At 39.4% G+C, this 18,555-nt stretch overlaps 1 protein-coding gene across 1 annotated transcript in view; it reads right to left on the bottom strand.

Annotated features, from left to right (window-relative positions):
* Nucleotides 1–12,782, bottom strand: part of nol4la (nucleolar protein 4-like a) — a 41,572-nt gene extending 28,790 nt beyond the window's left edge. Inside the window, exon 1 of the mRNA XM_079827272.1 lies at nucleotides 11,537–12,782. Within this exon, the coding sequence (XP_079683398.1) occupies nucleotides 11,537–11,878 (342 nt within the window). The 5' untranslated portion in view covers nucleotides 11,879–12,782. The remainder of the gene's footprint in view (nucleotides 1–11,536) is intronic.
* Between the last annotated feature and the right edge of the window lie 5,773 nt (nucleotides 12,783–18,555).

Raw genomic sequence — 18,555 nt, 5'->3', positions numbered from 1 at the left:
TATTGTTTCTTGCCCCTTTTATCCTCCACTTGGGGAAAACATGAGTTAGATTGTTTCGAAAAGTAATATCACACCTATTCTGCACAAGTTGAGATATTATTTATTGCTATCGGTGCAGGACGACTTATGTCCAAAGTTAAATTCTAACCCGCCCTGCCCATATGAGCAATAGTTATAGTGCTGCTAGCCTTAGCGAACATCACTAATAATATTACAGTGAGAGTGAATTGAGTGTTGTCTGCTTTCAGACACCTAGACACTTAATATTATATTTATGAATTACTTTGTTTGTTAAAGCTGCTATAACAAATTACAGTGATATAGTGCTTGAGGGAAAATGGGGGAAATATTTGTAATACAGTGGAAGAGCCAGAAATATGTGTGTGTGTGTGTGTGTGTGTGTGTGTGTGTGTGTGTGTGTGTGTGTGTGTGTGTGTGTGTGTGTGTGTGTGTGTGTGTGTGTGTGTGTGTGCACGTGTGAGAGAGGAACTGTTTCAACAATGGAGGTGATTCAGATTAGCTTGCTGCAAATCTGATAACAGGTCACCTCTTAAAGTCCCATCTCCACCCTGTGAGGCCAGCAAAAGGCATGGACCTAAAATCGTAGAGACCCGTATTCTCAGCGGGAGGTGGCAGATTTAGAAGATGGTTACAGGGCAGGGGTGCGGCATGTGAATCTTTGTGCACGAAGGTCAAGGAAAGATGAAGTGTAATCCCTCCGTTCCTTTCCTCTCCTCTCATCTTTTCAATCCTCTGACACCCCCCCACACACACACCCACATACACACCCATTCTCTCCACCTTCCTGCCACTGTACGTTCATGATGCTCTTCTATTAAATCCATATTACACTTTTCTCTCTCTCCTTTCACTCTTTCTTCATTCCTAACCCTCACTCTCATTCAGCCAGTCGCTTATTTCTCCCCTCCTCTCTCTCTCTGACAGGGTGTGACGGACACTTTCAGCTCCTCGAACGGGCGCAGCTCTTCCCTTAACCCTGCACCCACATTATCCAGACACAAGTGATCATTAACTGTCATCTGCATTAGTCTGTCACTACAAAGCTTTGGTCTCTATCGTGTTCCCTTAAAAGGATTTTTTTGTGTATATGATGTGCAGTTCCTTGTGTGTGGTAGTCAATCAGGATATCAGACATTGCTGCAAAAGTCAACATGAAATCAAAATGGACCCAGTTTTAGTAGTGCTTACTCAAAAATAATTCACATTAAAAAATGAAATGGGTTTGAGAATGGCAATTCACTAAACATCCAACTAGTGTATTAAACAAGAAAAGTTGGTGTGGGTGCACAAAAAAAAAAACAGAACTGAGTTATCCAATATATTGAAATTTATTCAAAATATTCTGCAATATTTAAATAAAATCATTGGAGCCAAGATGAAGGAAGAATAAGTGTATTCACATAAAATATAATACACAAATATTACAATAAATATAAAAGTATTTTATTTATTTTGTTTTGTTTCGGTATTGCAAACAAAGTCAAATTTATTTTCAGTTTTTGTATTTTTGGACGAGTATGGCCAGTATGTTTGGTTTCGGACAAAATTTTAATTTCTATCGCTAGACCTGATGATCTAAACAAAAATTCAAGATTAGTAGACACAGTCGTAGTCGATAGCCTCGTGGGCAGCTTTCTGACACATAGTGTGGTTGCGCTCGGGGTGAGTTTGAGTCCCCCCATCCCATCCCCCTCACTCTCCCAATTTGCTTCCTGTCTTCTCTCCGTACTATAGGCATACATGTCAAAAGTAAATCTAAAAAAAGATAAAGCATTCTAAGAATCGATCATCGAAAAACCCCATATCAACCAACCACTAATCTGAAATCTCAAGCTCTACAGTGGTTACGGTCCTTTATAAGGCTAAAAACAGTGAAAATAAAACACTTGTTTGCATGTGGGTATAAACGTGCTCTGTTCATGCTCTGAGGTGTCTGCTGGGTCATGTGACCCTGGTGTCATGGTGTAATTGCGTGTTGGGGAGGGGGGTGCAGACAGTGAGACAACCGGACAGGATCACAACGCTAATGAGAGACTGCAGCAGTTAATTACAAAGGAGAGAGAGAGAGAGAGAGCGAGAAAGAGTGGCACAGAGGGTAGGGAGGGTGAATATGAGGAGGGGGAGATGGAGTGAGACACTCTTTTGTCCCAAAGCTGCATCCTCCCAGAATAGAGATGGAGAAAGCTTTTATTCGCTCGCACACATCCTCCCAAATCCGCTCAGGGAGGCAGCGTGTACCCGGACTGTGTCTGTGTGTGGTTATCTGTGTAGGTGTGCAAGTGTGTGTCTGTAGGAGCTCTCTCTCTCTTTCTCTCTCTGGTAGGGGGAGGCCCAGGAGCCAGTTAAAAATGGTGTTAATTTCTTCTCCTATGGGAGAGGAGAACGGTCTCTCCATGGCAACAGAGAGAAGGAGCCGAGGGGAGGAACACCAGAGCAGCACCATCCGCGAGGACCGCGACCCTCTCTCATCACACACACAAGCACATGCGGTGCACACTAAAACAAACACACACACTGGCCATGTACATATACATGCACCCTAAATGCACAAAACTGCTTTTCGCATTTTTACATTCCTCCATTCCTACTTATTCAGACCCAAGGGTTCCGACAAAATGGACTGATTCTACTTTTGTGAATCCCAAAATCTCAAAGACAACAGGATAAAAGATGGGAAATAGTAAGAGGAGAGGAGGGAGGATACAAGATCAGATCACCTACATTTGAATCAAACATCCATTTCAAGCAGGAGGCTTCTCACTTCTAAGAGACTGAAGTGGGTCAATCAAGCGGTGTGTGTCTGTGTGTGTGTGTGTGTGTGTGTGTCTGGTAGCACAATCAGAACAGTTCTTAGTAAATCTATATGGTAACATGGTAAAAAGTTTTGTCCTCTGATATGATTTCTGGCAGCTAACAATGCAAACTTTTAGTTAAATCAATCATTAGTTTGTATAAGAAGCAGCAGATGGACTTCATTTAGCAACTTTTAACTTGTTCAAAAGTTTAGGAACAGCAAGTTTGTTTTTCTTTTGAACTTTCTATTCATCAACAAATCGAAAATATGGACCCTTTTTACAGACTGTGATGACATGTTTAAAAGGTCACCAGCATCATAAATCCTGCAAAGTTTTTGTATTTTGTTTTTCATACTTTGTATGATATTACCTTTGCATCAAATTACAAAACTGCTGCTGTGAGGGTGCTTCTAATACAGCGGCTATCTCTCTCACTCTCTATTTTTTCCTCTTTTTGAAAGTTGTGAAAACACTATTGTGTAGTTTTCTTTTGCTATTTGAGCAAATTGGACCACAAAAAAGATATATTAATTGTAGTCTCTCATTCACCGCTATAGAAGTTTACCTAACTATGACAACTTCCGGTTCTGAGAAACCCGGAAATGTGAAAAGAGTCAAATAAACTGTTTTCAACGTAGATGATAATAATAAGAAATCTTTCTTGTGCACTAAACCAGCATATTAGAATGATTTCTGGAGGATCGTGTGACATATTTTTTGTAACAGCAATTTTTGTAATCATATTTACGGCTTTTACTGTATTTTTGATCAAATAAATGCATCCTTCGTGACTTTTAAGTTTAATAAAAGTCTCTTTCTTTGAGTTATTGCGTTTTTTTCACATTAAACTTTAAGCAGAACAACTGATTAAAGGACTTTTGGGTCAGTGCTAATGAAGTATGTGATATAGAGAGAGTCTTTGTGTCGGTGGACATTGTGGCTGTCTTGTATGTTGCGTGTGGACAGCAGCACAGTGCACTCTGTGGGCTTTTCATGTCGTAACCTGCTATTGCAAATGCATCATGCAAAACTGTTAGCATTCATGCAAATGACTGGTAGATAAAAGGCCACTGTTGAGGCACAGAGTGTCTCTGGGTTTGGAGGGGTGGGGAGGGGAGGGGAGCTGAGGGAAGGTCTGTTTAGATCCCTTTTTCTCCAAGGCTCTCTGCAGATATACGCTCGCTAATTAATCACTTATCATAATGAGATTTTTGCCTGATTTTTTCCTCAGTGATATGCTAATAATGGAATCGAAAAGTGGTTTGCTACAGTTTAAGTCCTCGTCTTCATGCATTTGAGCGTGGATATGTGTACTGTTGTCAGCAGTCATTTGAGTGGATATTTGTGTGTTTTTGAGAGAAGCAACTCCTTCAGGACAGAGGACAGTGTCTCCTGATCCCTGCAGGCTGGACAACAGCGTCTCTTGAGAGTGTTTCTCTGCACAGATCAGCCTTCTGCTGACCTGGAGTACTGAGCAAGAGAGGGTAGACACTAAAAAACACACATACACTGATGAAAATAGCTGACTGCAATGTTGCATTGGAGAATGTGTCAGTTCTTAAGCTTTTTTCCCCTTACTGTCTCTTATTCTCTTATTAACAGTTATTAGAGAAAAGCTTTTAACTATATTTACAGGTTGTGTTTTTACAAAAATTCTGTAATGTATTGGGGCTGGGCATTGACAAAATTTCATGATTCGATTCATTTTTGATTCACAAGCTTGCAATGTAATTCAATTACGATCTCGATTCATTTTACACATCACCTATAGTACATGTTAATTTTTCTCAAGGAATGTGTTTTCATGACAGATTTATTAAAACGTATACTAAATATTACATAAAAATGTAATAAATATGTTATATAATGCATATATTTATCAAAATGCTCGCTAACTAACTATGGAGCTATAGTCATTAAATGGCATTTCTGAGGTAAATATACCAAGTTCTGTCATGAAACTCTAGATGGCGCAGACTGATGGATCCTTAATGCAGCCTGACGATATTTACATGTTAACTATGCCACAAGCTGATTGGTTCATGTTGCATCTGCAGCCAATGAGCTTGCTGCTCAACATTTGAATTCCTCTGAATTCCACCTGTTTCTGCTACAGGTAATTTTATACATGCTATTTGTACTGAAGCAGTATGTCTTACATGCTCAACAGCAGTGTATCGTGTGCATGTATTGGCGGTAGCATGTTCCTGCACTTGCTCTGCAGCAGCAGGATTGTAGCGGATCTATTCCACCAAGGCCAAATACATTAACATTGTCATATCAATTACCATGCTAAAAATCTTCAGAGAGTTGTAACGATGGAAATATTGTAACATAACATACTGTTATCAAGCTGTTTTATTGATGCCATTCCACAGTGAAAACACTGATTAAGCGACTACATGAGACATGATACATTTCAGTATGTTTCTTTCAACATACCTTTTGATGTACAGCCATGTTTATTTTGTGCTATAAGTTGAAAAGAAGAAAAGAGGAAGAGCTGATTGGTTCACTTGTGCTCCATGCTGCCGCTTCGCTTGAACTGAGGCACTACAACACTCTAAAAAAAATGGTGCTATATGGCACTAAAAGTGGTTCTTGGCTCGTAATCATAGGGGAACCACTTTTGGTGCTATATAGCACCATGTCTAAACAGGTTCTGTATATGGTAGTGGTGCTATGTAGCACCTCAGTCATCCCAAAGAACCGGTGAAGAACCACTGAAGCACCAAGATTTGGTGCTATACAGCATTTAAAGTGGTTCCCCTATGATTACGAGCCAAAGAACCACTTTTAGTGCTATAGCACCATTTTTTTAAGAGTGAATGATCTGTCATGCCACGTCAAGGAGCTCCAAAGCATTTCATAATAAAATTGACATAACTAAGCTAAGACTTTGTTTCATATCAAAACCAAAAAAGCACAAAAATTCAACTTGTGTTTAAGAATCAATGTCGGTTCATCAAAAAATGAGATTCGATTAAAATCGAGAAATTTATTTATTTTAAACTCAGCCCTATAATGTATCTACCATCTTGCTTTTCTTAAAATGTACCCAGTTAACATATTACTCAGCAACTCTGGGTGCAAAATCATGAACAAATTCATGCGCATTTAATTTCATCTCGGCCATGCAAAATGTACACATTTCTCTTTTTCTTTCAATTTTATCCTTAAAATTCACTCATCTGATATCATATTAGGTAACAAGTATGATGCAAGACGCCTAAGGTTTTCAGAAACACCTGTACGCTTTTGTAGCATCTCTATCGTCCCTCAGTAAATATGATGGATTGAGTGAGTCTGGAACGCTTGACCAGGAGATTTCCCCCAGCTCAGAGTCAGAATATGCTCATGGTTGTCTTGCCACAGGCCCATACTGCAGAGCACTGGCTAAACCTTCACTCTGTCACACACACATACACGGCAATGAGGATATTTCTGTTTCCGTTGGCATAGCAACAGAAAGCAATCATTTCCCTCACTTAAAATCTTGCAGCATCCTTTCTTCTCCTTTGCCCCCTTAATAAGAAAAAAATCTTTAAAAAGTCTCTCTCACGCTGGACTCTTCATCAGTTTCTGAAAATCAACAGAGACATAAATGAAGGGAAAAAACGTGTGTGCAGGTGGTAGGAGAGCAATGTGAAGTCCTACAGTGGGCTGTAGTATATCTGTTATTGTCAGCATTTGGTGCAAATGCAGTAGACTGTGAGATGTGTTTTAAAGGAGGTTTTACAATAAACATTTATTGATGAACTAGGGCTAGTGTGAGAGAGTTTTGAAATGGTTGATGTGCCATTACTAAGTTGTTGGTGACTAGACGAGGCATTATCAAATAAGAATGAACAAGCATCAAATAACAAATAACTAAAATGTTTTGTGCATTATGCAGCTGTTGTCAAAAGCATCTGTATGAATTTATAGCTTGAATATAATGATAGTTGTTAGTATAATTGGTAAAACTTTACAATAAGGTTTCATTAGTTAACATTAGTTAACTACATTAGTTATCATTTATAATAACTTTATATTTTATATATTGTTACATTTTCTTTATAAAAAAAAACTCAAAATAGTTCATTAGGTTTTTAGTTGACTAGTATTGCTATTTAAAAAATCTAATAAATGATTTGTAGTAAATTTGGTATTTTATTAAAAAAGAAAATTTTACATAAATATAGCATTTGGTAACACTTTATTTTAAGGTGACGTAGCTACACATTACTACATGTACTTACTATATTAATAACAGTAAATTATGCATAGTTACAATTAACTAACCTTAAACCAAACCCAACTGTAACTCAATAGTAAGTACATGTAGTTAACTAACATTAACCAGTACTTATTTGAGTAATTACAACACAACTACGTCACCTAAAAATAAAGTGTAACCCAGCATTTATTATTTAGAAATTTAATTTACTGTAACTTTTTAACAATATAATCCATCCTTGCTGAATAAAAACATCCTTTCAACAAAAAAATCGTACCGACAAAACTTTTCAATGGTAGTGTATATGCACATTAAATATGTTACTAAAACTAAAATTTCTAAATTCTTGTGACAGGGTCTGTGAAACTGTTGGCAGGGCAAGTAAAAACATGAATGAATAACCTGACAGTGCAAGCAGACAAATCTTTAATTCTGAGCACCTGTAAATCTAGTTGCAACGATATGATATTGTGTGTTTTACTGCGTGTTTTGCTCCCAATGTTAGCCACAGGACATAACAGGTGATAAATGAAGTTACTCCCCTAACTAGAAAGAGAGCAACAAAGAGAAAGAGCAGAAAGAGATCAAGAGAGAGAATATTAAAGCAACATAGAGAAAGAGTTTGACAGACAGAGAGCAGAGCGAGCTTGTGATGCCCTGCAGCTGAATTGAGCACTACACTCATGAAACAAAGTCTACAGTGGGCCTGTGACACAACAAATACATATTTAATAGCTTTATGAATGATATGTGTGATGACAGAATAGCACGGGTTGTTCAAATTATATGCTATTAGTGGCTTTTTCGCTTCTCTTTTTCTCTCCTTCGTCCACAGTGATAGTGTAACTCTCGTAAAACCACACAGGATAAACAGCCCCTGCTCTATCAGGTCCCCCTCCTTCTCGCCCCCACACACTGAAACTTGGCACACCCATGGAGTAGCTGCATCAGAGAGGCCCTCCGCCACTCTTCTGCATCCCACACTGCACTGGGGCTCCAACCCACACCATGGCACCCTGCAGCCCTGCCACCCAGGGGAAGGTAAAAGGGAAGACACTGCTCACATGGGGGGTGAGGGGTGGGGAGGCGGTTCACTCTGGGTTAAGTCAATTTTGTGTTTATTGCTGATGATAAAGAGAGAAGACTGAGAGAGTGTGTCTGATAAGCGACGTAGTCTCCCGTACACTGTTTCTTGACACAAAAATAGAAGCAGGAAATAAAAGTACACATACTAACCTCAATGAACATGTCAGTTCTATGTCAAATATCCTCTAGCTGTATTTTCAAAAACTAACTTTTACATGATGAAAACAATCAGCCACATGTATAGTATTGAAGCACGGAGATATTGTGCCACTTTCTCTGTATCCTATTACTGTAAAAAGGTCCCCATTGCCTCCGTTCCTCTTATTATTCTGCTCTGTTTTGTTTGTTCTTCTTTCTTTCTTTGTTGTCTAATTTGCGTACATAGAGCAGGTTGGGAAGGATCCCCCACTGTTCCGGTCCTTAATGAGATAATAAAGCTGATGTGAACACGCTTAGTGGTACGTGTGGATGGTTGCGCTTCCTTGTCCTTGGACACATTGTGTCATGCTGATTGGTCAAGAGCATGGCAGGGTGGGTATGAAATTAAGTGACCCCAGTTGCTTGGATTCATTGACCTTTATACTGAAAGCTGTCATGTTTCATATTTTAGTTACTGATAAAATATGTTATATATTTACTGATAAAATACTAATTTGGAGGTCATAGTGTAAAATAGCTTAGAAATAACAAGCAGTATATATATATATATATATATATATATATATATATATATATATATATATATATATATATATATATATATATATATATATATATATATATATATATATATATATATATATATATATATATATACACACACACACACACTTATATAGGATTATCTGGCCTTTATTATATAGGGTTATCTGGCCTATATATATATATATATATATATATATATATATATATATATATATATATATATATATATATATACACACACACACACACTTATATAGGGTTATCTGGCTTGTATTATATAGGGTTATATGGCCTATATATATATATATATATATATATATATATATATATATATATATATATATATATATATATATATATATATATATATATATATATATATATAGCCATAGGCCGGATAACCTCCTCCATATGACAGAACTGGTCATCTGTGTGACTGACAGATCATATGTGAGATGTAGTGTATATGTCATGCAGTGACAGGAGGCTGTATTAGGATGCACAGAGGCTCCACAGAGGGACAGAATGACTGATGAAGGGTAAAACCAACACGGTATTAGGGAGCTGTTAAATAATGATAGTGAAAGCCAGTGTATACCGACCTCAGATCAGCCACATGTCCTCAGAGAAAGAGAGAGAAAGTGGTGGGTGGAGAAATGTGTGTGCATTCTGGGGGGAGGGCTGTATTTCCCAACAAGTAATTCATATGTGTAATCATGAACTTCACGTTCACATTTGACTTGCACATTCATTCCATTACAGGAGCAATTTATGGATAGAGGATCTGTAATTGCCACAGGCTCACTGGACGTCCTTTGGGTAGTTAAACCCACACATCTGTGTGAAGGGTTAACTGTGGCGGGAGACATTACTATGTTCAGAGTTCTGCCTCATTTCTTCTTAACACAGTCTTATAAATTAAAAGCACGCTGGGAGCTGCCTGTTAGGAGCTGTCAAATGGTTGCATAGCAATTATCTGCTAACGAGGATTAATCGACGCTAATTTAGCTTTGGTTATTTAAAAAAAAAAAATTATATGTTTTTTTTATTTTTACAAAGTGATCTAAAGGCTCACTTGGTGGCTCCTGTCTGCATGATTACCGATCCTTGTTGTGTTTTTAAATGCGCAGTCAGTCAACTGGGATTTTATGTGAATAGTGAAAACGGATTGAACAGCCATTAAAATACATTAAAAACAGTCTCTTGTCACCATTGTTCCTAATTTGAGTGCTTATTTTTCTCAAGCTGAGGTGTGCCAGTCTCTGGGGAGTCAGTCCCTCTTGGATGGCAGACAAAGGTCTGTTGGTGGGACCCCTTGAGGGCAATACTCAAAATGGTGTCTGTTCATGACACTCTGAATGGCATAATGCACCAGTGGTAGTCGAGGACCTCCTAGTGTTCAAGAAAACAGTCACTTGCATGTATAGCCTATCTCAGCCTTTACAGTACATTAAATTTAGTCTTTTTTTATATTATTATTTCATAAAGAACACAAACCACTTATGTAATGATAGGTCGTGATAATCATTCATGTCTATTAAACTATTATTAAAACTATCATTGGCCAGACCGGGGCTTTAAATAAGATTCGTGACCAAATGCCTTTATGCATCGGAAAAACTAAATAGCAACATCCTCGCGCATCCTTGGGGTGCAGAATTTGTGTCCATTCCTAGGGCATCAAATTGATTCTAAATGAAATTTTGCTCTGGTTGTCTTTCTAATGATGGATTCTGTCATGGTCCTGGGATGTGTGGAAAAAACGCGAGCATTGTAGAGAACAGGTAGGTTACCAGAGCAACGGGTGCCAACCGTCCGCTCCGCCCTCATCCGGTACAGAACAATGCAAGCGCTCTCCCTCTCCAGAATGAAAACGCACGAGCACGGTCGTGAAATAGTTGCGAATTTGACCTTATTCTTGCTCCAAGTACGCTGTTTTTATTAAGTGGTTAATATGTGTTAAATATCGCTCTAAATGACACATTGATAGGCGAGCGCGCGAGTGTCGGTGCCTGAGATGCCCACAGGAGGATGGTGCGCGAGACCCTCAAGTGGTCCACGAGAGCAGCTGAAGTACCTCAAACACTGATTTACCCGAAAATATCGATTAATTTACATCAACATAGCTGCGTTTTAACGTTCACCATGTCGTTAGCCCCTCGGGAAAACTCTCGCGCCCCTCTGTGCCCAGGCATCCCCAGCAATTGGGTACACGAGCTCGCCACACTCGCGCTCCCGCCTCGCATCGAATCGCCCAGTGACAAAACCCAAAGTGAATAAAATCAAGTTGTCTCAATCAACATTATCATGATTTGCTGGGATGGAAAAACGGGCCACGTTGTGATTTTCTGTGACATCCCGATCCCGTCAGCAGGACAACGTCATGCCAATTCGTCAGATACCATTACTACACCGCCGTTATTGCTAAGAGGGACCGGCGTTGCTATGGCAGCCAGCTCTCAGAGTAAGGCTGTTCTGCCCGGTTGGGGTGAGGGATGAATATGCTCGGTCAACCCGAGGTGTAAGATTGGAAAGTTGCGCACAGCAATGTGGGTAGCGCGTAGGTGGTATCAAACGAGCGCTGTCCCGAAGCATATTGAGAGGTCTAAAGCATCGGCAGAAGCATATTGAGAGTTGAAGTCCCACAATCACACATACACACACAGACACAATTCACTCACATATTATCAAGTAGAAAAAAGCACTTTACCGTAGACTTGACAGGGACGTACAGGACGGGTTTCCCCGATGTCTCTTTCTTGTTGTGCTCGCCCAAGATGTTGCAGCCGACCTGAAAGCCTTTGGACTTCACCCAGAATTTGAATTTGGCGTTAATGTGGCTGTTGTCGACATAGACACCGTCGGACTCCTCGTTCTGTAGCAGGGTCTGCATGATTTTGTTGTATTTTCGGCGCGTGACGGTCTTTGTTTTACCCGAGTCTCCGTAAGTCCGGAGACACCAGTCCTGAAATTCGCTGAACATCTCTGCCTCCAGCACGACGGGACTTCGGCTTCTTTTTGTTAAATCCGCGCATGGTTTCTTAGTTGCCATTCCTTCCTCTTTGTGAGCCGCGTGCCCCTATTCGAACGATCAAATGCAACTACAACGCCTGAAAATGATAGTAGACTCCCCCTCCTCTCCCTGTCCCGCAACGAGGATGGATCGCTTCGACACCGGTGCTGGAGGTCCACCTCCGCTAAACAAGACGAAAAAAAGTCGTATTGTGTGTGCCTGTTTCGGTCAGCCGCACACCTGTTTGCAGAGACGCCTCGCTTACTGTCCCAAACCGCAACGGCAAATGTCACTTGCACACATCATCCGCTGAGGAACTGAGAGAGGGGGCCGTCCTACCAAGCGGGTATCTCCCACCTGTGCGTAAACGGCTCGAGGACCAGTACAAGTGGGAAAAACCCCGAGGGTCGATACGTAAACGTAAAAAAATACGCAAACCTTCCTGGCTCCAGGAAGGGATAAAAAGAGCTCGGCGTAGGCTAACAGACTTTAACGGCCCACTTTTTAAACGACCGGCGCGAGCGTTCTAATTCGGGATGTGGCACAAGCCTGTTGATGTCATACTGGCGTGAGAATGCTTAGCAAAAACGAATTGTCCTAATTATTTTAATACTGATGTTTCAAACAAAAACGCTATGCGGATTGAAATAGACTGCCTTCACGAGCCGCCGTGATGCGCTAGGACTGTCCCACTCTTTCCACCTGTTTGAATCGGACCTGCGCGTGCACTGCTGAAGCCACACTAGAGATCGTCCCAAATTGACATTTCTCGTTTATAATCTTCAAGATGTAATAGCTGGAGGCAGTTTTGTGACAGAAACGTCCGCCGTGGCTCACAAAAAAATAAAAAGCAGCCGTAATGAATTAGGCTATGTTTTCTTTCTTTCTATCTTTTTTTCTTTCTTCAGGAAGTAGACGGTAGGCTACAGCGCGTGGACGCAGTGGTTACAAAGCCGACAGGCAGTAGCTAGTGTCGCGATAAAGAGAACATTTTCCTATTCAGACAAAAGATTAAAAGGACCGACTTGATATTAATCAACATAAGTGAAAACATTCCTATTGGGTATATTGAAATATATAAAATAAACGGAATATACATCAAACACCAATAAGGTTTAAATATGTTTAATTGTTCTCTTGTAAAATGATAGTGATTACGAAACAACAATAGCAATACCAATTGGTAACCCTTTTCTTCATTTTTCGAGTGATTTAGGTGTATTTTTAATGTTATGCCTATCCATTGATGATCTTCTCAGTCTAACAATTACACAATAATAATCAAACTGCTATAAAATCCACTTTTTCATTTATAATTATGCACTTGATACAGGGAATGTGCATGGAAAAATGACCAGAAAACAATTACAAAGGTGTTTTTTTCTCTATTTACATTGTGTTCAGTAAATCATATAGTTTAAAATGATTGATTCATTTCAGGTAAATTGAGACATTGTCAAAGTAACCTTGTAATTAACTCCTGGGCACCTGTCAGCACTTTGCACAATTGTGAATATTAATATGGATTGATATTTGTGATAATTTCCCATGTTTTTCAATAAAACAATAACTAGTGAAATCTAATATCCAAGTAAAACATTGTAATGATAGTCAGACAGGTCGAAGAATCTCTGCTGAATGCTGTGGCTATTAGGATATATAATTTTTCTTTTTTTACTGCCATGTGTGGTCAAGCATGGTTAAGTGTCCTCTGATGTCAGGTTCCATGTGTGTATTTGGTCTGTTCATTTCTAATACACTCAGTGACAGGATGCTCATGTTTGGTCATGTATGTGTACATATTAGTTGCATTGTGTTTGTGCGTGTGAGTGCTGGTATGTGAGCATCCTCTTTTTCTCTGTGCAGTCAGTAGTGTGAGTGCTCCGGGGCTGTGTCGAGGACCATGCTGGGACTGCTGGTGATGTCGGCTGCTGTTGCTATGACAGCAGCTCAGCTCCAGCAGCTGAAGAAGCAGAACAGGCCGCCTGTATCTGCCCCATCCAGACTGCATTGCCTCACTCCAGAATCTTCTCTCAGTCCTAGAACCTGTTCAGAGTTCTAAAAGGTTTCCAAGGGGCTGGAATCACTTCAGCATTTCAGAATCCTCCCAGAGCTCTGGAGTTCTGTCAAAAAAAGGTCTGGGATGCAATGGATGAAGCTGACAGGAATGTGTCCCTTTGATGTTCTCTGATTCTTAAAGGGGTATTCCACCTTGTTTAAATACCATGTTCATTTCAGCTATTGACAGTCAGCAATCGACTAGTCCGTTCCAATAAAACATTTGACTGACAGCACTAACTCCTCTTTGATTGACACCCTGCATATCTGTCCCAGATGTGGACCCCTTTAGTTAGAAAATATATTAACAAACCAATTAACATCACAAGCAAAGGCTAAATTTAGATGAAATTGATTTCTGAGGAAAATGTATTTAATCAATCTTTTTTTTATTTAGTCATTAGTGAGAGTAAACTCATTATTTTACCTTTCTCAAAAGAAATATATTATTTTTAGACAGAAAGAAATGTGCAGAGGTGTTTATAAGAAAATCTTTTTTCATTGGTCTTGCAACAGTAATGCGTGCGAAATGATACACAATGTTAGAATATAGCAACGTGTGGGCACATATTAAACTAATTACAAGATCTTGAACACCTTGAAGTGCCATGAAGGAGACATAAATGTTAAAGTTTGCTAATTAGTAACTATATAAAGGCAATTATGAAAAAGATAGCTAATTTAGAGTGATTTAGTAAGATAATGGACATTTAAATTAGACATTTAAATTATAAAATAATTTAAGTAAGATATTTTCACAACATTTTTATTTGATTGTGTTTTATAATCAGTATATGGAGGTATTTTACATGGATTTATCAAAGTAAATTGTTATTATTATTTGTATTTATTGCTTATAGGGCATGACTTTTTCATAGAAATATAATAAACACACAGACACAAAATACATAGATAAAAATGAACATGAACAAGGGACAACCAAAAGATTTTCATTTTGGTGAAATCTTTGTTTTACCCTTTTTCCTCATGTCATGAGTTAAAAAAAAGACTGGTTGACAGGTACCATATGGACTTCTTTAGGTAAACGTTGACAGGCTTTGATAAAGCTTTGATTGCATACTTTGAGCTTATATTTGAAGTCAGTGTCGAAAATATATACATTTTGGTCTTTAAATAAGACAATTAAAATGTAATATAAACAAAGTTAAAATATTAACAAAAAGAAACCCAGTTAGATTTATGTTTTGTTGTTGATCCTTCAAATATATTGAAATACATTTCCATGTGTTTTGGGAAGTAATTTCCCCCTTAAAATGAAATTATTTTGGTAGCCTATTTTTTTTAAATAATAAGCTCAAATTAAGCATGCATAACTGTAACCATACTGGTGTTCACCTCTGAACATCATCTGCTGCAATGTGCTATTCAGGTGTGAATGTTCAACTGAGGACATTTCTCTTAGTTTCATCATTTTGACCAAACTCTGGACAGAGACGTGCGAATTCCAGGTCCGGTCCGTGATTGGTCTGTTTTGGGCCAGAGCATTCTTTCTGAGTTAGCAGATCAGCTCACATGACTAATCGCTGACAGGCAGGGAGGTTAAAAGCAGAGCTTACCCTAACATTTCTACATCATGCCTTCTGGCTATGATTAAACGTACTGGCACTGAAGCGAACACTCTTTATTTTTGTCCTTTTGCGTGTTCTTCTAAGAGTTTATGTTTCTGTGTCATTCCCTTTCTGTGTTTCTCTCTTCGTTTTGGCCACACACACAGTGCGCACCACCACCCTTTGGCTTCAGCATGCCAGGTTTCTGTTACAGCAACAAAGGGTGTATCTCACTCCCATTGAGAGCGTGTGTGTGCAGAAGTGAATGGGAAGAAGGGATTACGGTGCCAGTGCAGAGGAGGCTGCCGTTTTGTATGTGTGCACACTGCTGCTTATATTTGCCGGCTCAGGGTGGGTGTAACTAAAGCTGCGCATTAGCTCAGAACTTAGCTTAGGAAAAAAAAAACAGTCACCCTTTTTCTTTTAATCTCCCCCTCTCTTCCCTTCATTTCTCTCTCTTAAAACATCTTCACTCCTTTTTGTCCTCCTTTACCTCTTTTTCTTCCTTGCCGTCGGTCGTATCAGTTTTCTCTCTTTCCACAGCATCCTTCTGCACTCGTCCAGAGTATCCAGTTATGTCTGTGTGAATATAGATTTACATAATAAATATAACAAGCTAGTATGGAAACAGCAAGAAAATAAGTTGACGTTGACCAGGGTGACTTCTGGTGCGTCATGTGATTATAATGACAGTATGTGTGCAGCACAAAATCTTTCTTCTGTCCCTTCTAAGACCTTTTGACTTTTTTGACCTTTGCCCCTTTAGATTGGTGCCGGAACACCCTGCGGCCCGAATTACATCAGGATCAGCTGGTGGGATGCAAAGGAGGAGGGTGTGCGTGTGTTTGCGTAGGGAGGGGGTTTATCATTTCACAATGTTAATAAGCCCCTTGCTTCATAATTAAACCCCCCTTAATACTCTCCCCTTCCCCCTTTGCAGGAGGACAATGATGAACCTTCAGCGATCATCTCCATAACCCTGTCATTTAGAACTGGAGGAGGGAGGGAGGCCAGGGAGAAGCAATCTCTCCCCCTTTCTGGTCCCTCAAAGGGTCACATGACTCATCTCAGCCCTATGCCGCCCAGCCTGGCTCTCTAACTGTGGTGATTAGTGTCAAGCAGGCGATGTAGTCTCATCCTGCTTCTGAGATGTTTAGTGGGATGCACTCTGACTTTGTGTATAAATTAAGGGGAAGCCTTGGAGACTTCTGTCATCATTTACTCGCCCTGCTAGCCCTGTTTCTGTATGAAGATATTTTGAAAATACTAATAGAAAATACTAATACTAATAATGGCAGTAAAGACTACTAATAGTCTTTACTGCCAATTCCCTTTCATTGTATGAACAAGAACAGCTGAAACCTTCCGAATATCTTTCTTTGTGTTCCATAGGAGGGAGAAAATAAAGTTTGTTACAACATTATGACAGAATTGTATTTTTGGATGAACTATACCTTTAATATAACTTGAAGTCCTCGCTCCGTTCATCATATCTGATGCCTTATCTGCTTCTCTCGAGAAAAAAAAGAACATCTTACCGATCTAAGGGGACCTGAAAGAATGAAAGATTGAGAAAGGAAAGCAGAGAGATAGGGACGGAATGTGGGGGCAGTGCTGAATCAGATGAAGTTTAAATGCTGACGACGAACATTAATATTTCCCAGTTGATGACTGATGAGGAGTTGACTGATGATCTATTCACTGCTGCCACCTTAAGTTCAACCATGGAACTGCACGTATAATGCAGTATGCTTTTGTCTAAAAGCAGCTGAAATAGATTATTTCAATCCGTTTATTCTATACATTTATAGGGGATGGCAACACTTTCAGAGTAATGAGTAAATCAAACATTTTTATTTATTTATTAAAGACAGTCCATCAGAAAAGCACAGAATAACTCTCCTGTGCTCTAATCTGAACAATTAACAACCCTATTCAAAGTCAGTACCGTAATATGACTTTAAATCTGTGCTTTTTTCAATTCGGGTCCTGGAGGACCCACAACATGGCACATTTTGGACATTTTGTTCTGTGTTGAGGGTTCTCCACGATCAATCTTGAAAGACTCTTCTAAATAACTATGAATGGCTGTTTCCAGCTGTCTCTCTCACTCAATCTTTGTCTCTCTACCTCTGTCCTTCTATGCAGATAAGCCATGAATTCTTCAGCAGGTGTTAAATTGCTTGTACAGGGAGGTGGTCGGCCTGTTTGTCATCCAAACTGAGGAAGAAGTGAGGGGGAGGGAGCGAGCACATGAATGCACGCACGCACGCAAGCAAACAAACACACACAGACAGCCTCGTGGGACATCAGCGTAGGGTGGGCCAAGGCCTGGGCGTGCAGGCTGGGGGGCAGTGGGGAATGTCAGGACAGGAGAGCCAAGAGGCTGTTGGGAAACGACAGAATGGGCATGGTCACCATGGCAACGCAATTGGCCCAAGCAGTTCGAGGCAACCGGTAACCAAGTAACAGGAAATGAGCAGTGAAAGGGGGAGAGGCAGAGACAGAAGATAGAGAAGGAGGGAGGTCTTTGCTAATGGGACAGGCTTGAACTCTTGATGGACACTGATGTTCATTTACAAAGGTGCATATCTGTGTAAATATGTATGTTTACACAACTGTCTGCATCCTAAAGTCACAGCAGCTTCTACCTGTGAGGGGCACCATATGTGAAGACGGGCTGACTGACAGTCTCTGCACTACACCATTATAACCAACTGTGACAGCTGACACATTGGGTTAGAAGCAGAGACAGAAAAAGGTGTAAAGCCCATAAGCATAAATATAATTAGATAGATAGATAGATAGATAGATAGATAGATAGATAGATAGATAGATAGATAGATAGATAGATAGATAGATAGATAGATAGATAGATAGATAGATAGATAGATAGATAGATAGATAGATAGATAGATAGACTATAGTTTTTGTAGCCTACATTTTATAATTTATACATTTATTGTTTTGTAGTATATAGTTTTATAGTCAAGAAGAAAAAAAATTACTCAAAAAATAACTTACTCAAAAAAAAGTCTAATTTATTTTAATTTAATTTGAAATGTAATTGTATTAGACATTTTTGACTTT

Source organism: Gobio gobio (genome assembly GCF_949357685.1).
Source record: "Gobio gobio genome assembly, chromosome: 10".
Lineage (NCBI taxonomy): Eukaryota > Metazoa > Chordata > Actinopteri > Cypriniformes > Gobionidae > Gobio > Gobio gobio.
This window is presented reverse-complemented; position numbering and strand designations above follow the sequence as displayed.